Genomic DNA, 25,284 nt, shown 5'->3' with positions numbered 1-25,284 from the left:
AAGTGTGTCTCAGAGGCACACAATCATAGAATCATCATAGAATGGCTTAAAGCTCATCCAGTTCCAACCCCTTGCCATGGGCAGGAACACCTCCCACCAGCCCAGGTTGCTCAAAGTCTCATCCAGCCTGGCCTTGAACACCTCCAGGGAGGGGACATCCACAGTCTCCCTGGGCAACCTGTGCCAGTCTCTCCCCACCCTCACTCTAAACAATTTCTTCCTCATCTCCACAGTCTCAATCTCCCCTCTCCCAGCTCAAAGCCATTGTCCATCATCCTGGCACTCCCAGCCCTTGTCCAAAGTCCCTCCCCAGCTCTCCTGGAGCCCTTTTAGGTATTGGAAGGTTGTTCTAAGGTCTCCCTGGAGCCTTCTCTTCTCCAGGCTGAACAGCCTTAACTCTCCCAGCCTGTTCTCACAGAGGAGCTTCTCCACCCCTCTGATTATCGTGGTGGCCTCCTCTGCACCCTCCCCAACATTTCCAGGTCCATCTTGTGTTGGGAGCACCAGAACTGGAGGCAGTGCTGCAGGTGGGGTCTGAGCAGAGCAGAGCAGAGCAGAGCAGAGCAGAGCAGAGGGGCAGAATCCCCTCCCTTGCCCTGCTGCCATCTTTCGATGTGGTTGGCACTGAAGTATATCCTATTGGCTTAGCACATGCAGTTGACTCTGTGTGACAAGGGCCCTGCAAACCACTGCTTCCAGAAGGCAGGAAGAAAAGTCTGTGAAATCCTCTCCCTGCCCCAGCTGCACCAGGCCTGTTCCTTGCTCCACGTCACCCCAGCAGGCAGCTGCCCCGGCGCGCTCCGGCAGCAGGACAGAGAAAGAAAGCTCTCCCCCAACCCCTTCCAGCACAGCAAACAGCAGAGCTCCCACCCAAAGGTGACTTCTGGCCATCAGGAAAGCCCTTGGTGCCCCCCAAGGAGTGTACCTGAGTCGGCTTTTGTTTCTGGCCACACGAGTCAAGGTGTAGCGGTTAATGGTGTAGAAATAGTCATGGTAGGGGACGTCGTGAGTTAGCACCTCTGCATCTATCACATAGCACTCGCTCTCCTGGCTGGCTTTGTACATTGTCTGCATAAAAGACAGCATGCAAGGCACCTATTAGTGTGGTTAGAACACTTAGCTTTGCTAAGGTGGGCACCTCCCCTGGCACTGCACACCAACAGCCAGGAGCCCACAGGCGCGCCCCGGCCCCGTCTCTCCTGCACCCCCTCCCCGCCATCAGCAGCTCACCTCTGACACACAACCACAGAATCAGCCAGGCTGGAAGAGACCTCCAAGATCACTGAGTCCAACTGATCACCCAACCCTAGCTGATCAACTAGATCATGGCACTAAGTGCCTCATCCAGGCTTTGCTGAAACACCTCCAGGGCTGTTGACCCCACCCCCTCCCTGGGCAGCACATCCCAAGGCCAATCTCCAGTCCTGTGTTCAGTTTTGGGCTCCCCAGTTTAGGAGGGACAGGGATCTGTCACACAGATGTCCAGAGAAGGGCCACTAGTATGAGCAGAGGGCTGGAGCACCTCTCCTATGAGGACAGACTGAAAGAGTTGGGGCTGTTCAGTCTGGAGAAGAGAAGGCTCTGAGGTGACCTTCTTGTGGCCTTGTAGGATCTGAAGGGGGCTCCAAGAAAGCTGGGGAGGGACTTTTGAGGCTATCAGGTAGTGATAGGACTGGGGGGAATGGAATAAAGCTGGAAGTAGGGAGATTCAGCCTGGATGTGAGGAAGAAGTTCTTCCCCATGAGAGTGGTGAGAGCCTGGAATGGGTTGCCCAGGGAGGTGGTTGAGGCCCCATCCCTGGAGATGTTTAAGGCCAGGCTGGATGAGGCTCTGGCCAGCCTGATCCTGTGTGAGGTGTGAGGGAGGTTGGAACTGGATGATCCTTGTGGGGCCTTCCAACCCTGACTGATTCTATGATTCTATAATCTGCTGGAGAGGGTCCAGCAGAGGGCTACAAGGATGCTTAGGGGACTGGAGCATGAGCCTTATGAGGAGAGAGTGAGGGACCTGGGGCTTTTTAGTCAGCCTCTGACTGAGAGAGGATTTAATAAATGTTTATAACTCTCTGAGGGCTGCTGGTCAGGAGGGAGGGGACAGGGACAGGCTCTGCTCACTTGCTCCCTGGGATAGGACAAGGAGCAATGGATGTAAGCTGCAGCACAGGAGGTTCCACCTCAGCACAAGGGGGAAGTTCTTTACTGTAAGGGTCACAGAGCCCTGGGGCAGGCTGCCCAGAGAGGTTGTGGAGTCTCCTGCTCTGGAGCCTTTCCAGCCCCATCTGGCTGTGTTCCTGTGTGACCTGTGCTGGATTCTATGGTCCTGCTCTGGCAGGGGGTTGGACTCAATGATCTCCTCGGGTCCCTTCCAACCCCTGGCACCCTGTGATCCTGTGATCTCTCTTTCTGCCTTGTTTGCAACCCCTTCTGCTTCTGGGGGTCCTCTCCTTGCAGCCCAGCCCTGTCCCCTCAGGCACTCCCAATTGCAGCCATAATGGGCAGCAAGGTAATACCAGGAGGAGGTGTGAAGGGACATGGAGAGGGAGGAGGACAACATGCAAAGCAGCGTGCCCAAGGCAAGAAAAGAGCTGCAGATCTGTCCCTGCAAAGAATCCCACAGCTGCTCCCCTCTCACATACCTGTGTCTCAGTGACAGTGGCAGTTTTGGGGGCTAGGGGGTTGGTGAGGGTGATGGTGTACAGGATCACTCTGGTCTGATTGCCATTGTCTTCCTTCTTCCAGGGGTGAAAGATAATATCTGAAAGGACAAAACGACATTCAGTTCAAGGAATTAGAAAACAGAGCACGGTTGGGTTGGAAGAGACCTCTAAGATCCTCCAGTCCAACCAGCAACCCAACCCCACCATGACCACTAAACCACAACCTCCAGTGCCATGGCCACACATTTCTTGAACACCTCCAGGGATGGGGACTCCACCACCTCCCTGGGCAGCCTGTGCCAATCCCTGACCACTCCTCCAGCAAAGAAATTGTTCCTCATCTCCAACCTAACCCTCCCCTGGCACAATTTCAGGCCATTTCCTCTCCTTCTATCACCTGAGACATGGGAGAAGAGCCCAACCCCCACCTCACTCCAACCTTACAGGCAGTTTGAGAGAGCAATGAGGTCTCCCTCAGCCTCCTCTTCTCCAGGCTCAACACCCCCAGCTCCCTCAGCTGCTCCTCCCCAGCCCTCTTCTCCAGACCCTTCCCCAGCTTTCTTGCTCTACTCTGGACCTTCTCCAGCCTCTCAATGTCCTTCTTGGAGTGAGGAGCCCAAAACTGACCCCAGGATTTGAGGTGTGGCCTCCCCAGTGCCAAGTTGGAGGGGGACCTCATTATTTCCCCAGGGAAAGGCACAACCTGGAGCCAACCTTCTCTCCCCTTTGGAGAGGTTGGCTGCAGAAGCACAAGGGCTGAACTGAGTGGTAAAGGAAGGTCTCCTCCACTGGAGGTGAGCATTTTCCCTTCTTGTAAGTGCAGAGGAAGGCAGAGAGGCTGGGGACATAAATCCTGCAGCAAACCTACAGTCAGAGGAACAAGAGGACTACAGCATGCCAAGGGAATACATTCTCCTTGCATCATCAACTGCATAGCTCATGCCAGTGGCTGGAGTGGAGCTAGAAGAGCTTTTCCCTCACACTTGAACACATCCTCAGCCTTGAACACAGCACCAGGCCTTAGCTGATGGCAAAACACAAAGAGAGTATGCTTCCTTCCTAAACTAAGAGCTGGCTCTGAGAAAACAAAACTAGGGAGTCAAACAAGGCTGCTTCCACCTGGTTTTGGCTACTGTCTGTTAAGGTGTCCCAGAGCTGCTCAGAACATCACCCAGTCCCTAGAGCTGTCCCAGAGCTGCTCAGAACATCACCCAGTCCCTAGAGCTGTCCAAGAGCTTCTCAGAGCATTGCCCAGTCCCTAGAGCTGTCCCAGAGCTTCTCAGAGCATTGCCCAGTCCCTAGAGCTGTCCAAGAGCTTCTCAGAGCATTGCCCAGTCCCTAGAACTGTCCCAGAGCTTCTCAGAGCATTGCCCAGTCCCTAGAGCTGTCCAAGAGCTTCTCAGAGCATTGCCCAGTCCCTAGAACTGTCCCAGAGCTTCTCAGAGCATTGCCCAGTCCCTAGAGCTGTCCAAGAGCTTCTCAGAGCATTGCCCAGTCCCTAGAACTGTCCCAGAGCTTCTCAGAGCATTGCCCAGTCCCTAGAGCTGTCCAAGAGCTACTCAGAGCATTGCCCAGTCCCAGAGCTGTCCCAGAGCTGTTCAGAGCATTGCCCAGTCCCTAGAGCTGTCCCAGAGCTGCTCAGAGCATTGCCCAGTCCCTAGAGCTGTCCCAGAGCTGCTCAGAGCATTGCCCAGTCCCTAGAACTGTCCCAGAGCTGCTCAGAGCATTGCCCAGTCCCTAGAGCTGTCCCAGAGCTGCTCAGAGCATTGCCCAGTCCCTAGAGCTGTCCCAGAGCTGCTCAGAGCATTGCCCAGTCCCTAGAGCTGTCCAAGAGCTGCTCAGAGCATTGCCCAGTCCCTAGAGCTGTCCCAGAGCTGCTCAGAGCATTGCCCAGTCCCTAGAGCTGTCCCAGAGCTGCTCAGAACATCACCCAGTCCCTAGAGCTGTCCCAGAGCTGCTCAGAGCATTGCCCAGTCCCTAGAGCTGTCCCAGAGCTGCTCAGAGCATTGCCCAGTCCCTAGAGCTGTCCCAGAGCTGCTCAGAGCATTGCCCAGTCCCTAGAGCTGTCCCAGAGCTGTTCAGAGCATTGCCCAGTCCCTAGAGCTGTCCCAGAGCTTCTCAGAGCATTGCCCAGTCCCAGAGCTGTCCCAGAGCTGCTCAGAGCATTGCCCAGTCCCTAGAGCTGTCCAAGAGCTATTCAGAGCATTGCCCAGTCCCTAGAGCTGTCCCAGAGCTGCTCAGAGCATTGCCCAGTCCCTAGAGCTGTCCCAGAGCTGTTCAGAGCATTGCCCAGTCCCTAGAGCTGTCCCAGAGCTGCTCAGAGCATTGCCCAGTCCCAGAGCTGTCCCAGAGCTGCTCAGAGCATTGCCCAGTCCCTAGAGCTGTCCCAGAGCTGCTCAGAGCATTGCCCAGCCCCTAGAGCTGTCCAAGAGCTGTTCAGAGCATTGCCCAGCCCCTAGAGCTGTCCCAGAGCTTCTCAGAGCATTGCCCAGTCCCAGAGCTGTCCCAGAGCTGCTCAGAGCATTGCCCAGTCCCTAGAGCTGTCCCAGAGCTGTTCAGAGCATTGCCCAGTCCCTAGAGCTGTCCCAGAGCTGCTCAGAGCATTGCCCAGTCCCAGAGCTGTCCCAGAGCTGCTCAGAGCATTGCCCAGTCCCTAGAGCTGTCCCAGAGCTGTTCAGAGCATTGCCCAGTCCCTAGAGCTGTCCAAGAGCTGTTCAGAGCATTGCCCAGCCCCTAGAGCTGTCCCAGAGCTGCTCAGAGCATTGCCCAGTCCCTAGAGCTGTCCAAGAGCTGCTCAGAGCATTGCCCAGTCCCTAGAGCTGTCCCAGAGCTGCTTAGAGCATTGCCCAGTCCCTAGAGCTGTCCCAGAGCTGCTCAGAGCATTGCCCAGTCCCAGAGCTGTCCCAGAGCTGCTCAGAGCATTGCCCAGTCCCTAGAGCTGTCCAAGAGCTTCTCAGAGCATTGCCCAGTCCCTAGAGCTGTCCCAGAGCTGCTCAGAGCATTGCCCAGTCCCTAGAGCTGTCCCAGAGCTGCTCAGAGCATTGCCCAGTCCCTAGAGCTGTCCCAGAGCTGCTCAGAGCATTGCCCAGTCCCTAGAGCTGTCCCAGAGCTGCTCAGAGCATTGCCCAGTCCCTAGAGCTGTCCCAGAGCTGCTCAGAGCATTGCCCAGTCCCTAGAGCTGTCCCAGAGCTGCTCAGAGCATTGCCCAGTCCCTAGAGCTGTCCCAGAGCTGCTCAGAGCATTGCCCAGTCCCTAGAGCTGTCCCAGAGCTGTTCAGAGCATTGCCCAGTCCCTAGAGCTGTCCAAGAGCTGTTCAGAGCATTGCCCAGTCCCTAGAGCTGTCCCAGAGCTGTTCAGAGCATTGCCCAGTCCCTAGAGCTGTCCCAGAGCTGCTCAGAGCATTGCCCAGTCCCTAGAGCTGTCCCAGAGCTGCTCAGAGCATTGCCCAGTCCCTAGAGCTGTCCCAGAGCTGCTCAGAGCATTGCCCAGTCCCTAGAGCTGTCCCAGAGCTGTTCAGAGCATTGCCCAGTCCCAGAGCTGTCCCAGAGCTGCTCAGAGCATTGCCCAGTCCCTAGAGCTGTCCAAGAGCTGCTCAGAGCATTGCCCAGTCCCAGAGCTGTCCCAGAGCTGCTCAGAGCATTGCCCAGTCCCTAGAGCTGTCCCAGAGCTGTTCAGAGCATTGCCCAGTCCCTAGAGCTGTCCCAGAGCTGCTCAGAGCATTGCCCAGTCCCTAGAGCTGTCCAAGAGCTGCTCAGAGCATTGCCCAGTCCCAGAGCTGTCCAAGAGCTGTTCAGAGCATTGCCCAGTCCCTAGAGCTGTCCCAGAGCTGTTCAGAGCATTGCCCAGTCCCTAGAGCTGTCCCAGAGCTGCTCAGAGCATTGCCCAGTCCCTAGAGCTGTCCCAGAGCTGCTCAGAGCATTGCCCAGTCCCAGAGCTGTCCCAGAGCTGCTCAGAGCATTGCCCAGTCCCTAGAGCTGTCCCAGAGCTGCTCAGAGCATTGCCCAGTCCCTAGAGCTGTCCCAGAGCTGCTTAGAGCATTGCCCAGTCCCTAGAGCTGTCCCAGAGCTGCTCAGAGCATTGCCCAGTCCCAGAGCTGTCCCAGAGCTTCTCAGAGCATTGCCCAGTCCCTAGAGCTGTCCCAGAGCTGCTTAGAGCATTGCCCAGTCCCTAGAGCTGTCCAAGAGCTTCTCAGAGCATTGCCCAGTCCCTAGAGCTGTCCCAGAGCTGCTCAGAGCATTGCCCAGCCCCTAGAGCTGTTCCAGAGCTGCTCAGAGCATTGCCCAGTCCCAGAGCTGTCCCAGGAGGTGCTCAGAACATCTCCCAGGCTCTCAGGCAAGGTTGCACCCCAAAGCCATGTGCCAAATCCTTGCTGTGCCCCTGGCAGGGGGGCAGCCCCCGGCCGCGGCCTGCCCCTGCCGGCAGCTCACCGGAGAAGCGTCGCTGCTCCATGAAGTCCCTCTGGAACTGGGAGTCGGTGAAGAGCAGGTCATAGAGCTTGTCCACGCTGAAGTTGAAGACCTCATTCACATACTGACGGCCATTCAGGTCCTCATAGAAGGCCTGGACCTCCCCTGTGGGCAAACAGAGCCAGAAGCCCCAGCCATGACCCTCGGTGCCCCCACGGGACCAGCGCCTTGGTGGTTTACTTTCACGAGAAGGAACCCAAAAGGGGAACTTCTGAACCTGATTCACAGCTTCACAGAATGCACCAGGTGGGAAGGGACCCTCAGAGGTCATCTTGTCCAACCCCCCAGCAGCCAGCAGGGACACTTCCAACTAGAGCAGGCTGCTCAGGGCCACATCAAGTGTGTCCTCCATCACACCCCTGGGCACCTGGTCCAGTCTCCCCACCCTCCTTGTGCAGAACTTTCCTCCTGATGTCCAACCTAAATCTGCCCTGCTCCACTTTCAAACCATTGCCTCTCATCCTATCCTCACAAGCCCTTGGCAACAGCCCCTCCCCAGCCTTCCTCAGGGTCCCCTTCAGACACTGAAATGCTGCTCTAGGGTGTCCCTGGAGCCTTCTCTTCTCCAGGCTGGACAACCCCAACTGTCCCAGCCTGTCCCCACAGCAGAAGTTCTCCATCCCACTGATGTGGCCTCCTCTGGACCCACTCCAGCAGGTCCATGTCTCTCTTGTGTTGAGTGCTCCATATCTGGACACAGCCCTGCAGGTGAGGTCTCAGCAGAGCAGAGCAGAGGGATAGAATCTTCTCTCTCCACCTCTGTCCACACTGCTTTGGATGCAGCCCAGGATCAGAAGGACTCATGAGCCACACAGGGTATTCTAGGGACACCCACCCAAGCACCCCCCACATTCACCTTCTGCAGCCCAAGAAGGGAATTCTTCGCATCTTCTGAACTCTTAGGGTCCAGAAAATGAATTCAGTATTTGCCACTCCAGCCCCTCCCTAGAAATGTTGGGAGAAGCCTGAAAACAACTCTGCTGCAACAACCCTTCCCCACATACCTTCATCATGGGTCTCTGAGGAGTCACTGAGCTCAGTGGGGATGTCTTCATTGTCATTGAAGTCCAGGGAAGGGGAGGTGACAGGGCCAATGATCTCAATCTTCTCTCCCATGATATTGGCAATGCCAAGGTCTTTTTCCACAGGACTCTCTGCCACTACCTCCTCCTCTTCTGGTAGGACTCCATCAAACTGCAGCAAAGAGAGAGCACAATGAGGGCAAGATCAGCACCTGGAAACACAGGGACATGGGAGGTTGTGGCTGCCCCCTCCCTGGAAGTGTTCAAGGCAAGGTTGGATGAGGCCTTGAGCAACCTCCCTGGGCAACCTGTTCCAGTGTCTCCCCAGCCTCACTCTAAACAATTTCTTCCTCCTCTCCACTCTCAATCTCCCCTCTCCCAGCTCAAAGCCGTTGTCCCTTATCCTGGCACTCCCAGCCCTTGTCCAAAGTCCCTCCCCAGCTCTCCTGGAGCCCCTTCAGGCACTGGAAGGATGCTCTAAGGTCTCCATCTCCCCTCTCCCCCCTTCACCCCATTCCCTGCTGTATGCATTGTATGCAGATTGTATGCATTGCTGAGGAGCTATGAGGAGACCTGGCCAGACCCCCAGGGAGGGGACATCCACAACCTCCCTCCCTGGGCAACCTGTGCCAGTCTCTCCCCACCCTCACTGTGAAGAATTTCCTCCTCACCCCCAGCCTCAGTGTGCCCTGAGGCAGCCACTCACCGAGGCTGGAGCTTCACTGCTTCCTGTGGAGGTCAAGGTGCTGGCAGTGACAGATTTCTTTGGCAGCTGAGGGCTAGCTTCTGGCTTGGCCTCCATGCTGCTTTTGGAGGAGCTGTCGTTGACTTCGTTCTCTTCCACAGGGATCTCTTCACAGTAGCTGAGACGCCACAGAGAACAGAGGGTTTTATGTTTACACCTCTCAGAACAGCTACAACTGGACACACAGAGCAAGTGAAAAAACACTTCTGTGAAGCTTCCACTGATGTGGTTCCCTGCAGGGAAGATCAAAGCCCAAACCTGCTGAGGGTTCCTACACAGAGTGGGAACCTTCAGCTCTTTCTGACCAGCTAAGGCACTGCCTGCCCTTGCCCACTGGGATGCTTGGGCATTCACAAGCATTTGCAGCAAGCAGAAGCAGGCATTTTGGGCCCCACTTGCTTCCAGGAGGAAAGGGAACCCCTTCAGCTCTTTAAACACTGCACATTTATGGGCAAACCACTTGGTCACGACCTTGAATCTCTCACCAGGGACACTGAGCAGTTTAAGGCATGCAATGTATCAGGACTCTTACTCTCCTGGGACTCCTAGGGCAGGTTTTTAGCCCTCCTCACTCACCCCATTGTGTTGAAGTCATCATCAGGAGGCACATAGTCTTCATCATCACTGGTCAGACCCAGCTCATTCCCATAACACTGGTGGACAAAGTGCCAGAGCTCCTTTGGACAGAGAGGCTAAAGGAGGGAGCAGAGAAGAGCAGGAACACAAAACACCATCAGCTTTTGGAACTGCAACTGGCAGGAGCATCACATTCCTTGCCTTGACGAGAGGTGAGAGCCTTCTGATGGGCTCACCTCTTCTGAGCCCTGCTACAAGGTGGGTTCTGTGTTACTGGCAGGCTGGCCCAGCTCCATGCAGGCTAAGGGCTGGGGCTGTAGGTATCCTATTGCCAGGCCAAGCTGCCTTAGAGATCACAGACCACAGGATGTTAGGGGCTGGAAGGGACCTCTGGAGATCATCCAGTCCAGCCCCCTGCCAGAGCAGGACCATAGACTCCAGCACAGGTCACACAGGAACACATCCAGATGGGGCTGGAAAGGCTCCAGAGCAGGAGACTCCACAACCTCTCTGGGCAGCCTGCTCCAGGGCTCTGGGACCCTTCCAGTGCAGAAGTTCCTCCTCCTGTTGAGGTGGAACCTCCTGTACTGTGCATCCACTGCCTCTTGTCCTGTCCCAGGGCACAACTGAGCAGAGTCTGTCCCTGTCCCCTCCCTCCTGACCCCCAGCCCTCAGCTCTTGATAGACATTGATCAGATCCCTCTCAGTCTTCTCCTCTCCACACTGAACACCCCCAGGGCTCTCAGCCTCTCCTCCCCAGGCAGTGCTGCAGTCCCTTCAGCATCCTTGGAGCCCTCCCTTGGACTCTCTCCAGCAGATCCCTATCCCTCCTGACCTGGGGAGCCCAGAGCTGGATGCAATATTGCAGGTGAGGTCTCAGCAGGGCAGAGCAGAGGGGGAAGAGAACCTCCCTGGCTCTGCTGGACTCACTCCTCTGAATGCAACCCAGTCAAGCCCCCAGTCAAGCCCCTTTCACCAAGTCCAGGTTCTGCCCCAAACCCTGACTTTCTCATTTGGCCATGCCACAACCTCACAAGGCTTAAGATAATCAGAAAGCCAACACCCAGAGCAGCAGAGGAGCTGAGATTTCCCTCTGCACACAATAATGTGAGCAGAAAACCTGCACCTCCCTCCACACATTTCCTCTGACTCTTCACTTTTTTAGGGCAATGAAGCTGGGGAAAGGTTTGGAGAGAGGCTGAGGGAGCTGGGGTTGCTCAGCCTGAAGAAGAGGAGGCTGAGAGGAGACACCATTGCTCTCTACAACTCCCTGAAGGGAGGTTGGATTGAGCTGGGGGTCAGTGTCTTCTCCCTAGGATGTGATAGAAGGAGAGGAAATGGCCTGAAACTGTGCCAGGGGAGGGTTAGGTTGCAGATGAGGAACAATTTCTTTGCTGCCAGAGTGGTCAGGGATTGGCACAGGCTGCCCAGGGAGGTGGTGGAGTCCCCATCCCTGGAGGTGCTCAAGAAACCTGTGGCCATGGCACTTGGGGCCATGGTTTAGTGGCCATGGTGGGGCTGGGTTGCTGGTTGGACTCAGAGATCTGAGAAGTCTTTTCCAACCTTATTCTGTGATTCTGCTCTGCCTCCACTTAGTGTCCCCTACTATTCCAAACCCCAAAGCCTTATGAGGTTTTTTTTTTTTCCCCCACCTCCAAGTTTGTTTAAACCAAAGCTGCCTGAGGAATTACAGCTGCAGGGGAAGATGATGGCAAAGAGCAACAAAGGAAACCATTTCCTGCTGCAGTTTCAAACAGTTTGTCTCACCAGACACTAAGTTTGTCTCAGCAGATACTGTTGTGAACAGCTTGTGAACAGTTTGTACCCACTGCCAGGTCCAAAGGGATGGACCTGGTCCAGCCTGGTCACAAAAGCTCATTGTTTTTAGGGCTGAAGGTCAACTGATCACCCCATGACTGAGTGCTGAGGTTCTCAAATGGGGCAGCAGAAACTTGTGACTTCAATGTGGTACAAGGATGAAGGGAGGTGGGGTGGGGGTGCTGCCCATGAGAAACTCAAGAGCAACAACAAAGACTGGTCTTGGTAATGAGGGAAAACAAATCTAGGGTGTCCTTTTTTTCTTTTTCTGACTTGCTGGTTTGAACTTCTGCCCACAGCTACTGCCTGGGATAAGGCAGGACGTTTTCAATCTGGCTCCCAGAAGTAGCAACCAAAAAGCCTCTAATGAGAAACTCTCAGCCAGAGAAATCATAGAATGGCCCAGGCTGGATGGGACCTCAGAGGTTATCTACTCCAACCCCTCTGCCTCTCAGCTAGAGTCAGCTGCTGAAGGCTTCATCCAGCCTGGCCTTGAACACCTCCAGGGAGGAGGCATCCATGACCTCCCTGGGCAACCTGGTCCAGAGTCTCATCACCCTCATACTGAAGAACTTCTTCCTAAGCTTCAGTCCAACCCTGCTCTCCTTCAGCTTCAAACCATTCCCCTCTGTCCTGTCTCCAGACAACCTCAGGAAAAGTCTCTCTGCAGCCTTCCTGCAGGATCTGTTCAGGTACTGGCAGGCAGCTCTAAGGTCCCTCTGGAGTCTTCTCTTCTCCAGGATGAACACCCCCTGCTCCCTCAGCCTATCTTCAGTGCCTCCAGCCCTTGGCTCATCTTTGTGGCCTCCTCTGGACTCCCTCCAACAGCTCTGTGTGCTTCTTATGCTGGGGACAGCAGAACTGGCTGCAGGATTGGAGGTTGGAAGGGACCTTAGAGATGTCTAACTCTGTTTCCCCTTCTTTCTCACACACACTCCAACCCACAGGTCTCATCAGCAAATGTGGACTAGGGTCTCTCTACTTCTCTCCTGCCAGGCCTGGATCCCACATTTGGAAGAAGAGCTCTGGAAGAGTTTCCTGTCCTTTATCACTCCACCTCTCAGTTCCCAATTGCTTTGACCTTGAAAGCAAGGGCAGTGCATTTGGTCAGGAGCTTCCAAAGGCTGATTAAATGACAACACATGGGAGCAAGAGAGGATGCCCACTGCAAGGGGATCCTTCTGCATACTGAACACCACCCTGCTTCTCAGTACAGGGTATTCTGGGGGGGTGATTACTTGAGCCTCCAGGAGGGGATGAACTCAAGCCAGAGCTTCTTGAAATGCTTGCAGCACTGTAACATCAGTTCCTGAGCTTTGCTCCTTCAGTGAGGCCAGGAATGCTCCTGGGATCTGATTCTAGGATCAAATAGGATAGATGGGGGCCCTGGCACAGCAGGTGCACAGCCCTGCTTCACTTTAAAATCCAACCCAACAAGCCCTTACCCACTGCACTGCACACCCCCCACTGTTCTCCTCTGCTTTTGGGATGCCCTGAAATAAAGATGAGGAGAGACTTCTTTAATTGAAGGGTGCTGGAGCCCTGGAGCAGGCTGCCCAGAGAGGTGGTAGAGTCTCTACCTCTGGAGACTTTCCAAACCCACCTGGATGTGTTCCTGTGTGGCCCTCTCTAGGTGACCCTGCCCTGGCAAGGGGGTAGGACTGGATGACCTCCATAAGTCCTGTCCAACCCCTCCCACATCATCATCTTTTGCTGCTCTGTCTTGACCTCTGCACTTCTGAAGCACAGAATTCCCAAGAGTGCAGTCAGCTGTCTGTGTTGCATTGTGAATTGTTCCCTCCTGGGCTGTTTCACCTGAACAATGGACCTCAAAAGGCCTCCCTGAGGTGCATGCTTCTACACATCCCTGCCCATGGCAGGGGGGTTGGAACTGGATGATCTTTAAGGTCCCTTCCAACCCAAACCACTCTATCTCAGCAAAGTGGCATCTACTAAGTGGCATCTGTACATTGACAGAATTCCATGGAAGAAGAGAGAACTGCAGCTGCAGTCCTGTGCCTGCTCTGCTCCAACACAGGTACTATGCCTCTGCAGATGTCTGTCACCCCCCTTTCACCCCACCCCAACACTGAGCTGCTGGTCTCTGTACCTTGTCCAGGAGAGCATTCTGCCAGAGTCTGAACATCATCATGTAGGTCCTGTCTCGAGCCCCAAAGGAAGTAAAAAAGTGCTGAATGAGGAGAGATGGAGAGAAAAACAGTTCAGAAAAAGGCTCCCAAAAAACAGGAAGGAGAAGGAAGGAGCCTGCTTGGGTCACTCCCCAGCTGGTGTTCACAGGAGGTCTGAGCAAGCCATACAGTGCAGCTGCTCAGCTCTTCAGCACAGGCTGAAGCTCCTGGAGGTCTCACTGGGAGGCCTCTCACCCAAGGGAGTGAGTCTGAGCACAGGAGCAGTTGTTAGAGATGTGCTGCTATACAACCTGGATCTTCTACCTGCCCCCACCCCCCCCACATCAGCTACCTGTGTCTGCAGCAGCTCTGCACCCATCCCTTTCAGCTCCCCAGCTCCCAGGCAGCACAAGCAGAAACCTCAGAGCAGACACTGCCCTGCCCCTGACAGCCACATGGGGTGGCCCCTGAAGGGGGGGAAGGCTTCAAGGAGATACCTTTTCAGTGTCAGTGCAAACTTGGATGGCATTAGGAATCAGCCTTGCTGTCTTCTCCTTGGTCATGGAGCAGATGTCCTTCAAGCGAACAGTCAGCTGCAGCCAGCCGTGAGGCAAGGGCAAGGCAGGAGAAGAGCACAGGGAAAGAATCAGAGAATCAGTCAGGGCTGGAAGGGACCACAAGGCTCAGCCAGTTCCAACCCCCTGCCATGGGCAGGGACACCTCACACCACAGCAGGCTGGCCAGAGCCTCATCCAGCCTGGCCTTAAACACCTCCAGGGATGGGACCTCAACCACCTCCCTGGACAACCCATTCCAGGCTCTCACCACCCTCATGGGGAACAACTTCTTCCTCACGTCCAGTCTGAATCTCCCCACTTCCAGTTTTGTTCCACCCCCCCAGTCCTATCACTCCCTGACACCCTCAAAAGTCCCTCCCCAGCTTTCTTGGAGCCCCCTTCAGATCCTGCAAGGCCACAAGAAGGTCTCCTGGGAGCCTTCTCCTCTCCAGCCTGCACAACCCCAACTCTCTCAGGCTGTCTCCAGAGCAGAGCAGCTCCAGCCCTCTGCTCATCCTCCTGGCCCTTCTCTGGACACCTTCCAGCACCTCCAGATCCTTCCTGGAACAGAGGCTCCAGAACTGGACCCAGAGCTCCAGCTGTGGTCTCAGCAGAGTGGAGCAGAGGGGCAGAATCCCCTCCCTGGCCCTGCTGGCCACACTTCTCCTGCTGCAGCCCAGGCTCTGCTTGGCTCTCTGGGCTGCAAGTGCTCCCTGCTGGCTCCTGCTGAGCTTCTCCTCCCCCAGCACCCCCAAGTGCCTCTCCTCAGGGCTGCTCTCCAGCCAGTCCCTGCCCAGCCTGCATTTGTGCTTGGCATTGCCCTGCCCCAGCTGCAGGACCTTGCCCTTGGTCTTGTTGACCCTCCTGAGGTTGGCTTGGTCCCAGCTCTGCAGCCTGCCCATGGTCCCTCATCTATTAATGTTGTGACCTGTTCATAGAAGGCCACCAGGTTTGTCAGAGACACTTGATGAGAGAGACAAGGGAAAGAGGCTGTCACAGCTGCACCAGCAGGCAACCTGACGTGGGGAAGTTCACTGCTGTGAGGGTGGTGAGACACTGCCAAGGGTGGCCCAGAGATGCTGTGGACATCTCACCCCTGGACATGTTTAAGACCAGGCTGGATGAGGCTTTGAGCAACCTGGTATGGCAGAAGGAGGACATCAAATTGTTGGAGGAGGCCAGGCCACAAAGATGATCAGAGGGCTGGAGAACCTCCACTGTGGGGAGAACCTCCACTATGGGGAGAGGCTGAAAAGGTTGGGGATGTTCAGCCTAGAGAAGAGAAAGCTCCAGGGAGACCTTAGAGCAGCCTTCCAGTACTTGAAAGGGCTCCAGGAGAGGTGGGGAGGGACTTTTGACAGGGGCTGGGAGGAACAATGGCTTTGAGCTGGGAGAAGGGAGATTGAGACTGGAGATGAGGAAGAAATTGTTGAGAGTGAGGGTGGGGAGAGACTGGAACAGGTTGCACTGCAACAGGTTGTGGCTGACCCCTCCCTGGAGGTGTTCAAGGCCAGGCTGGACGAGGCTTCGAGCAAGCTGGGCTGGTGGGAGGTGTCCCTGCCCATGGCAGGGAGGTTGGAACTGGATGATCTTCAAGGTCCTTTCCAACCCACCCCATTCTGTGAGTCTCTGAAGCCCAGGGACAGCCTTACCAGTGTCTCCCAACGGAAGATGTTGCTGTAAAAGCAGATCCAGTTTTCAGAGAGGTAGAGGCGGCCCTGCAGGAGAATGTCTCTTTGTAGAGCACATGAGTAATCTGTGGGTGGACAACAGATCATCACTTAGCAGCAGCAAAACCAGAAGACAGGGGAGAATAAAGCAGAGCATAAGCAGCAGCAGCCACAGAAGAAGCTAGACAAAAGGATCCTGCAGAAAGTCAAAGGCAGAGCCAGGAGGAACTGAGCCACAGCTGCTCTCTGTCCACTAGGTTCTGGTTGCTCCCCAGGGCACCTCACAGACATCTCTTACTGATTGAGCTGGCCCTTATTAGCTCCCATTCTGCAGCAGCCCAGATGCTATTGCCAGATTTTAACCTGCTTTTTCCTTTTTCACCTTCTTGGTGCCATTGTTCATTCCTCTCCCAGCTGAGGCATCCTGGACAATTCCTATTCCTCTCCTAGGATGTGCCTGTTCCAACAGCATGGGATGAGATCACCACTTACATAAGACAAAAGAGCAGATGCAGGCCACTGGGCAGCCACTCCTCAGCCTCAGCAGCCATGGGCAGGGCAGTCATGTGTGAGCAGGGAGCACCAGGGAGGTTAGGCCAAAGGGAAGCTCAGTGGTGTGCATGTTGAGGCACTGCAAGCCTGCCCAAAGGAGGGGAGAGTTCAAACAGCAACACACTGCTGGGCTTGGGGGAGCACTGTGGGGGAAAAGTAATCCCCTGAGCCTGAGGGCACAGAGCTGCAGCTGATACAAATCAGCATTGATCTCCCTGAAACAAAACTCCTCTCTGCTCTGCCCTGCTGAGGCCACATCTGGAGTCTTGGGTCCAGTTCTGGGCTCCTCAGTTCAGGGACAGGGAACTGCTGGAGAGGGCACAGCAAAGGGCTGCAAAGATGCTGAGGGGCCTGGAACAGCTCTGTGAGGAGGAAAGGCTGAGAGAGTTGGGGCTGTGGAGTGTGGAGAAGAGCAGCCTGAGGGGGATCTGATCAATGCTGATCAATACTCCAAGGGTGGGGGTCAGGAGGCTGGGGCCAGGCTCTGTTCAGTGGTGCCCAGAGACAGGACAAGGGGCAATGGGCACAGACTGAACATCAGAAGTTCATCTGAGCATGAGGAGGAACTTCTTGAATGGAAGGGTGGCAGAGCCCTGGAGCAGGCTGCCCAGGGAGGTGGTGGAGTCTCCATCTCTGGAGACTTTCAAACCCCACCTGGATGTGCTCCTGGGTGACCTGCTGTAGGTCAGTCTGCCTTGGCAGGGGGCTGGACTGGATGATCTCCAGAGGTCCATTTCCAACCCCTACCACCCCCTGATTCTGTGCGACGAAACTTCTTAGAAATGGTGAGGAGGAATTCCACCTGTGCACAGGACTGCTTCTGGGTGGCAGCCTCTTTGGAGAGGCAGAAGCAGCTGCATGCAGATGGCCCAGCAGAGCAGAGCAGAGCAGAGCAGAGCAGAGCAGGCCCCCAGGGGATGGCCTTACCTACGATGAGGCGCTCCGTGTCGGGGAGCTGCTTGAAGAGCTTCCTGAAATCCTCGTTCCGTTGTTTGTAGGTTGGACTCAACACCTGCAAAGAACAGAGGGCCTGGTGAAGAGAGGGGCAGGCATGAGTGCAGAGAAGTGGGGTGGGATAACAGGAATGCCTCGGGAAGGAGAGGGGGATCAGATGCATTTACAGAGCACGAGGCTAGGAGCTCCCATCACAGCAGGCACACAGATGGGAGGATTTGGGATTTAGTGCATTAAGTGAGAAGAAGAGGAGAACCTGACTTGGAAGAGCAAGCACAGAGCAGAAGGGCTATGCCCATACCTGCTAGGTAGCCAACCAGAACTGCTGTGGCTGCAGGAGAACTCTCTTGTCCTGCAACCCCAGACTGTACAAGGGACTGGCAGGACACCTGCTGTGCTTGCACTGCATCAGCCACCCACCCCCAGCTCTGCCAGGAGCAGCACAGCACCCCAGAGAACAGGCACCTCAGAGCAGCTGCAGCCCTGCCAGGGCAACCTGAACTATCACTGCCAGTAGGAGCTCAGGAATACTGCAGTCATCCTCTTTCCTCTCCCAAGCAGCTGCAGTCATCCTCATTCCTCTCTCCACAAAATGCTCCACCTCATTCCTTTCCCCATCAAGAACTCCACTCAGGAGCACTGCAGCCACCCTCATTCCTCTCCCCTCCAAGAGCTCCACTCAGGAACACTGCAGCCACCCTCATTCCTCTCCCCATCAAGAGCTCCACTCAGGAGCACTGCAGCCACTCTCATTCCTCTCCCTCCAAGAGCTCCACTCAGGAGCACTGCAGCCACCCTCATTCCTCTCCCATCAAGAGCTCCACTCAGGAGCACTGCAGCCACTCTCATTCCTCTCCCTCCAAGAGCTCCACTCAGGAGCACTGCAGCCACCCTCATTCCTCTCCCCATCAAGAGCTCCACTCAGGAGCACTGCAGCCACCCTCATTCCTCTCCCCTCCAAGAGCTCCACTCAGGAGCACTGCAGCCACCCTCATTCCTCTCCCCTCCAACAGCTCCACTCAGGAGCACTGCAGCCACCCTCATTCCTCTCCCCTCCAACAGCTCCACTCAGGAGCACTGCAGCCACCCTCATTCCTCTCCCCATCAAGAGCTCCACTCAGGAGCACTGCAGCCACCCTCATTCCTCTCCCATCAAGAGCTCCACTCAGGAGCACTGCAGCCACCCTCATTCCTCTCCCATCAAGAGCTCCACTCAGGAGCACTGCAGCCACCCTCATTCCTCTCCCCATCAAGAGCTCCACTCAGGAGCACTGCAGCCACCCTCATTCCTCTCCCCTCCAACAGCTCCACTCAGGAGCACTGCAGCCACCCTCATTCCTCTCCCTCCAAGAGCTCCACTCAGGAGCACTGCAGCCACCCTCATTCCTCTCCCCTCCAACAGCTCCACTCAGGAGCACTGCAGCCACCCTCATTCCTCTCCCCAAGAGCTCCACTCAGGAGCACTGCAGCCACCCTCATTCCTCTCCCCATCAAGAGCTCCACTCAGGAGCACTGCAGCCACCCTCATTCCTCTCCCATCAAGAGCTCCACTCAGGAGCACTGCAGCCACCCTCATTCCTCTCCCATCAAGAGCTCCACTCAGGAGCACTGCAGCCACCCTCATTCCTCTCCCCACCAAGAGCTCCACTCAGGAGCACTGCAGCCACCCTCATTCCTCTCCCCTCCAAGAGCTCCACTCAGGAGCACTGCAGCCACCCTCATTCTTCTCCCCTCCAAGAGCTCCACTCAGGAGCACTGCAGCCACCCTCATTCCTCTCCCCTCCAAGAGCTCCACTCAGGAGCACTGCAGCCACCCTCATTCCTCTCCCCTCCAAGAGCTCCACTCAGGAGCACTGCAGCCACCCTCATTCCTCTCCCCAAGAGCTCCACTCAGGAGCACTGCAGCCACCCTCATTCCTCTCCCCTCCAAGAGCTCCACTCAGGAGCACTGCAGCCACCCTCATTCCTCACCCAACAAGAGCTCCACTCAGGAGCACTGCAGCCACCCTCATTCCTCTCCCCCAAGAGCTCCACTCAGGAGCACTGCAGCCACCCTCATTCCTCTCCCCACCAAGAGCTCCACTCAGGAGCACTGCAGCCACCCTCATTCCTCTCCCCAAGAGCTCCACCTGGCAGCCAATGACCATGCAGCCACCCACTGGTGCAGTGCAAACACTTTGGTGGGGCTCAGAAGAGGATCTTGCAGAGTCTCAGCCACATTTTGCTCTTAAACTGCAGACACTTGGCCTCATGGAAGACCTCAGAGAAAAAGATGCTGTTGGCTGGAGGGAGACCAGCAGCTGGTTTCTCTCTGGTGTTCTCTGAGCTGTCTGTCCACCTTAGACCACCTCCTCACACCATGCCCATGCTGAGAGGTGCTCAAAACATCTCTTGAAGGCAGAGTTGACTGAAATTGAGGCAATGCAACCTCAGGAAGCCTGCATCTCCCACCTCCCAAATCAGCTTCTTTCTCACACAGCTGTAGGGAAGGTGAAGCAACCTGAGCTGCAACCCTTTCCCTTCCCCTCTTCAGTTCATCTCAGCAACCCTCTCCTAACCTCCTCCAGCTGCACAACACAGAGCTCCCAAAGCAGAAAGTTGAGTACAGCTCAGAGCCTCCCAGCAAGGATCCCCAAAATCAAAGCCATCACAGAAGGCAGCTTCTGTTTGGGGAGGTGTTGGTGGGGTCCCAGGGGTGTGAGGAACATGGAGTTTATTTAGCATTAGCCTTAGAGAGTTGTCAAATGCCATCAAATCCCAGAGGGAAACCCAGACAACCTCCTGTTCCCCATAAAGCATTTCCTCTTCCTCACTAGAAAGAAATTATTTTGCCATCAACTCAGCCCTTCAGAGATGTGCTCCAGTCCTGTGGGCCCAAAGGAAGGTCTCTTGCCTCAGAATAAAATCTGCTAGCCAGAAGATGACACCAACAGGAATTTTACTCACCAAACTCCTAGCCTGGACATCTGCAAAAGATCTTGGTCAGAGATGGGCTCCAGCAAGAGCCCAAACCCAAGATTTCCTGGGACAAGCAGAGAGGATGGGAAAGGAGGGAGGAACAGAGCTTTGGGCTCCAAGCATCACAAGCAACCCAACTCAGCACTACAGTTTCCATGTGGAGCAGTGCTCCCCCCTCCTTCCCTGCAGACAGGCAGGTTCTGACCTGTCCAAAGCCTGCACTGGAGCAGATGCTTCTGTTAGGGTGACAAAGAGCTGCCTTTAGAGACACTCACAGCTGGAATTTCATCCCATCCATGGCTGACACTTGCTTGTGGTAAGTCAGCAAGCCCCTCCAGGTCCCACAGCAGACGTGGCAGTTCTTGATCCAGCACAAGATCCCAGAGAGCTCCACACTCCAGCAAGGAATCCATGGTGTTCCTCAGCACTTGCAAAAGCTCCCTGTGCTCTCAGACTCTGCTTTTCCTCTTCCTGCTGTCACTGCTTCTTGTTTAGATTCAGAGTCGAACGAGACCCAGCGGCTGGGCAGGACTCGATCTGCCTTCCCCTGCTTTCCCACTCACACTCAGGTCGTCTGCCCCAGCAGCCCCTGGAGATCTGAGAGAGGATTTGCCCTCCAGAGATGGCACCAAGATGGCTCATTGGGGTGAGCTTGCTGATGGGCAACCTCTGTGCTCCTCTGCTCCACTCTCACCAGCTTCTCGCTGCGGGTATCCCCTCCAGAGCGCTGCAGACGTGCCAAGAGCCTCAGCAGTCCCAGGCAGGGCTGAGAGGCTTCTGCAGCTCCTGACCCAGGCCCAGTGCCCAGGGCAGCCACTGAAATAGCTCCCAGCAGCAGCAGCAGCCCTCTGGAGCAGGTCTGGCTGAGGTTTCCAGGGCTGGGCAAGGACAGCAGAATGCTCAGAGACTCAAAGAGCTCTTTGGCTGGGATTTGGCTGCTCTTTGAAAGCAGCAGAGCAGTCACCCCTTCAGTGCCTGCCTCAGGCTCTCCTCTCTAGTCCTTCTCTGCTCTGCAAGGCAGCTCCAGGCTTTGTTAAGGTTTCTCATGGGAGGCAGACACCCAAGTGCCTCACACATGCTTGCAGTGAGTGGAGCTGGGTGATTCTGGTGGCCAATGCCCTGCAGTAACCCAGGCTCAGCCCTGCCTCCAAGCAGATGTTTCCTGTAATGGAAAGTTGCTGGACAGAGTGTGCTGGGGGAGGCACAAGGGGAGTAAGGAGAGACCAGCCTAAAGAGCAGGGCTTTGAGCAAGCAGCCTTGTGTGACTTGCACATCCACACCTATCTCTGAGCACCCCCCAAAGGCTCAGGGCTCCCTAGGCTTCACTCCTTAGGTCACTTTGGAAATGGAGGGCAAGGTTCTAGAAAATGAACTGCTTCAGGTCCCAGAAAGATTGTTTGGAGTGCTGGAACTCCCTGAACCTCTCTGCCCTTGGTCCCCAGCCTCTCCATTCCTCACTCAAGTGGAGAAACACAGAGTAAAGCTCCACACCATGACAGCAGTGCTTGCTCAGCTGTGATGCTGAGTCTGTGGTATGAGCATACTGCAGGAAAATCCTCATTCTTCCTAAGCAGCTGGGCACACAGAACTCAAACACAAAAAAAAAAAAACAACAAACTAAAAAAACCCCAAACCAAGAAAACCCAAAACCAAGAGAACCTCAACCAAGAAAACCCCAAACCAAGAGAACCTCAACCAAGAAAACTCAATCAAGGAAACTCGAACAAGAAAACCCCAACCAAGAAAACCCCAAACCAAGAAAACCCCAAGAAAACCTCAGACTAAGAAAACCCCAACCCAAGAAAACCCCAACAAAGAAAACCTCAACCAAGAAAACCCCAAAGAAAAAACCCCAAACCAAGAAAATCCCAAGAAAACCTCAAACCAAGAAAACCTCAACCAAGAAAACCCCAAACCAAGAAAACCCCAACAATGAAAACCCCAACAAAGAAAACCCCAAAGAAAAACCCCAAACCAAGAGAACCTCAACCAAGAAAACCCCAAACCAGGAAAACCCCAACCAAGAAAACCCCAACCAAGAAAACCCCAACCCAAGAAAACCCCAACCCAGAAAACCCCAAACCAAGAAAATCCCAAACCAAGAAAACCCCAAACCAAGAAAACCCCAACCAAGAGAACCTCAACCAAGAAAACCCCAAACCAGGAAAACCCCAACCAAGAAAACCTCAACCAAGAAAACCCCAACCCAAGAAAACCCCAACCAAGAAAACCCCAACCAAGAAAACCCCAACCAAGAAAACCCCAACCCAAGAAAACCCCAACCAAGAAAACCCCAACCAAGAAAACCCCAACCAAGGAAACCCCAACCCAAGAAAACCCCAACCCAAGAAAACCCCAACCAAGAAAACCCCAACCCAAGAAAACCCCAACCAAGAAAACCCCAACCCAAGAAAACCCCAACCCAGAAAACCCCAACCCAAGAAAACCCCAACCAAGAAAACCCCAACCAAGAAAACCCCAACCCAAGAAAACCCCAACCCAAGAAAACCCCAACCAAGAAAACCCCAACCCAAGAAAACCCCAACCAAGGAAACCCCAACCCAAGAAAACCCCAACCCAAGAAAACCCCAACCCAAGAAAACCCCAACCCAAGAAAACCCCAACCAAGGAAACCCCAACCCAAGAAAACCCCAACCAAGAAAACCCCAACCTAAGCAAACCTCTGCAAAGCCACTACTCCATTCCAGGGGCAGGGACTGCAGGAGGAGCTGTCAAGCCTCTGGCTGCTCAAGGTGCACCACAAAAGCATTGCTGGCACCAGGGAGCAGACAGCTCTCTCTACATAGCCCTGTTGGAAGGAAGCAGAACATCCTTCCTTGGGGCTGGAAGCCACTCCAAGATGAGTGAACTAAACAGGATTTCTATAGCCTGGGGACTACAAAGAATGCCCTAGAAACACCTAGAGGTATTCAAGGCCAGGCTGGATGAGGCCTTGAGCAACCTGGTGGGAGGTGTCCCTGCCCATGGCAGTGGGATTGGAACTGGATGATCTTCAAGGTCCCTTCCAACCAAACCATTCCCTGAGTCTATGAACCTATGAAGAATTAGGACTAGAGACATCCATGAGCTACCTGCACTGCTTTACTGAATGGCCTCTTTGCTGGAAACTGCTTATGGGATGACTTCCAAAACAAAACCACCTCCACCAGGATACTTCTGTTTCCACACCCACCCAGCTTCCCTGCAGAGATGAATGGTACCAGGCACCAGAGAGCAAACATTAACTCTACTGCAAACAGAGGGAGCCAGGGCAGGATGGCACTGGAAGGGTGGAGAGGCTTGGTGGGGGAAAAGGGGAAAAAGGATGACTCCCCATGGTGATATCTCCCTGATGAGGCACAAACAAACCCTCCCACGACCTGCTGGGGGATGGGACAGGACAGGGAAGCTGAGCGCCGAGCAAGGTGCAGTCTTGTACAGCACATCACAACTGAGAGCTGAGGAGGGCAGATGGCAAGAGGCAGAGAGAAAAGGGGGAAGGAAAACCTTCACCAGTTCCCATGACTGATGGCCACTCTCCTAACTCTTTGGGGAAGCTTCTGGAAAGGAGCAGACTGCAGAACACATTCCCTGCTTGGGTGGGAGAGTTGATACCCCACTGACAGCAGGGCTGCTCTGCTGATTGATGCCACCAAAGCCACCTGTCCCTCAGGGTTTCTTCCAAACTTGAGCTGAGCTCTCAGCCTTTTCCCCTCTTCTTTATTATTTTTTCTTTTTTGGTCCTTTTGAAAGTAAATGAACAGCAGAAGAAGCAGCTTCCAAGCAACCATTGGCCATTTGGGGTGGAAAGTGGATTTAAGTTCATCATCACCTAAGCACCACCAGAAGTTGAGTTGTAATTTAGAGCCTTGACATTACAGAATCTCACACCCCAAGGATCATCTGCTCCAACCTTTCCATCCACAGAAATCAGTGAAAACCTGGAGGGGTGAAGAAATCATAGAATGGCTTAGGCTGGAAGGGACCTCAGAGATCATCTACTCTGACCCCCTTGCCATGGGCAGGGACACCTCCCACCAGCCCAGGTTGCTCAAGGCCTCAGCCAATCTGGCCTTGAATCCCCCCCAGGGTGGAGGCATCCACAGCCTCCCTGGGCAATCTGTTCCACAGTCTCACCACCCTCATACTGAAGAACTTCTTCCTCAGATCCAGTCCAAACCTAGTCAACTCAAAACCATTCCCCCTTGTCCTGTCTCTAGACACCCTCAGGAAAAGTCTCTTTGCAGCCTTCCTGGAGGATCCCTCCAGGTACTAGAAGGCAGCTCTAAGGTCCCCCTGGAGTGTTCTCTTCTCCAGGCTGAAGAACCCCAGCTCCCTCAGCCTGGCCTCACACCAGAGGTGCTGAGGACAGATCTGGAGGGATGAGAAACACCCGAGCAGACAATGAGTTAATGCTGCTCCAGGAGCAGTTGGACAGAATGATGACTGGCAGTGCAGAGGCACTGAAGGACAGAGAGCACAGCCTGCCTGCTCAGCACCTTCCCAAGGCTGCAGCAGGCTGCAACAAACCCTGCTGGTGCTGACTCACTCAGGCTGCCACACTGGGAGAGCTGCTTCTGATGTTCCCCCTAAAATGATGCACAGCTCCTCTCTCTTGGTCTTCATAGGGAGGATTTTACTCCTTCCAACAGCTGAGTTTCCCTCTTCCACCATCCAGGGTCCCTTCTAACCCAATGCATTCTGTGAGTCCACTCTTGTATCTATAAGGTCTCCCAGGGCTGGGAGTGCCAGGATGAGAGGCAATGGCTTTGAGAGCTGCAAGAGGTGAGATTGAGATTGGAGAGAAGGAAGCAATGCTTTAGAGTGAGGGTGGGGAGAGACTGGCACAGGTTGCCCAGGGAGGCTGTGGCTGTCCCCTCCCTGGAGGTGTTCAGAGCCAGGCTGGATAAGGTCTTGAGCAAGCTGTGCTGGTGGGAGGTGTCCCTGCCCATGGCAGGGGTTGGAGCTGGATGCCTGGAGAGGTTGTGGAGTCTCCTTCTCTGGAGACTTCCCAACCCCACCTGGATGTGCTCCTGGGTGACCTGCCCTTGGTGACCCTGCTCTGGCAGGGGGGTTGGACTGGATGATCTCCAGAGGTCCCTTCCAACCTCTAACAAGCTGTAAAGTACCAACCTTGGGATCTAACCAGTAAAATGAAAAGCTCAGGGACAGACACAAATC

The 25,284-nt window shown here is 54.9% G+C and overlaps 1 protein-coding gene across 6 annotated transcripts in view; it reads right to left on the bottom strand.

Moving 5' to 3' along the window:
* Positions 1 to 25,284, bottom strand: part of GRAMD1B (GRAM domain containing 1B) — a 162,583-nt gene that overhangs the window by 9,344 nt on the left and 127,955 nt on the right. For 5 of the 6 annotated variants that reach the window (XM_054395513.1, XM_054395511.1, XM_054395512.1 and 2 more), the window contains 10 exons: positions 17,119 to 17,203; positions 15,622 to 15,725; positions 13,910 to 14,005; positions 13,394 to 13,474; positions 9,466 to 9,581; positions 8,851 to 9,007; positions 8,127 to 8,316; positions 7,084 to 7,227; positions 2,636 to 2,754; positions 926 to 1,068 (listed from right to left, as the gene is read on the bottom strand). In XM_054395513.1, coding sequence (XP_054251488.1) covers positions 926 to 1,068; positions 2,636 to 2,754; positions 7,084 to 7,227; positions 8,127 to 8,316; positions 8,851 to 9,007; positions 9,466 to 9,581; positions 13,394 to 13,474; positions 13,910 to 14,005; positions 15,622 to 15,725; positions 17,119 to 17,203 — 1,235 coding nt within the window. Of the gene's footprint in view, positions 1 to 925; positions 1,069 to 2,635; positions 2,755 to 7,083; positions 7,228 to 8,126; positions 8,317 to 8,850; positions 9,065 to 9,465; positions 9,582 to 13,393; positions 13,475 to 13,909; positions 14,006 to 15,621; positions 15,726 to 17,118; positions 17,204 to 25,284 lie in introns of all 6 variants that reach the window. The other variant, XM_054395510.1, reaches the window with a different exon arrangement.

Source organism: Indicator indicator, chromosome 34, assembly GCF_027791375.1.
Source record: "Indicator indicator isolate 239-I01 chromosome 34, UM_Iind_1.1, whole genome shotgun sequence".
In the NCBI taxonomy this organism is placed as follows: Eukaryota; Metazoa; Chordata; class Aves; order Piciformes; family Indicatoridae; genus Indicator; species Indicator indicator.
Note: the sequence above shows the minus strand (reverse complement) of the source record. Positions and strands in the feature narration are given on the sequence as shown.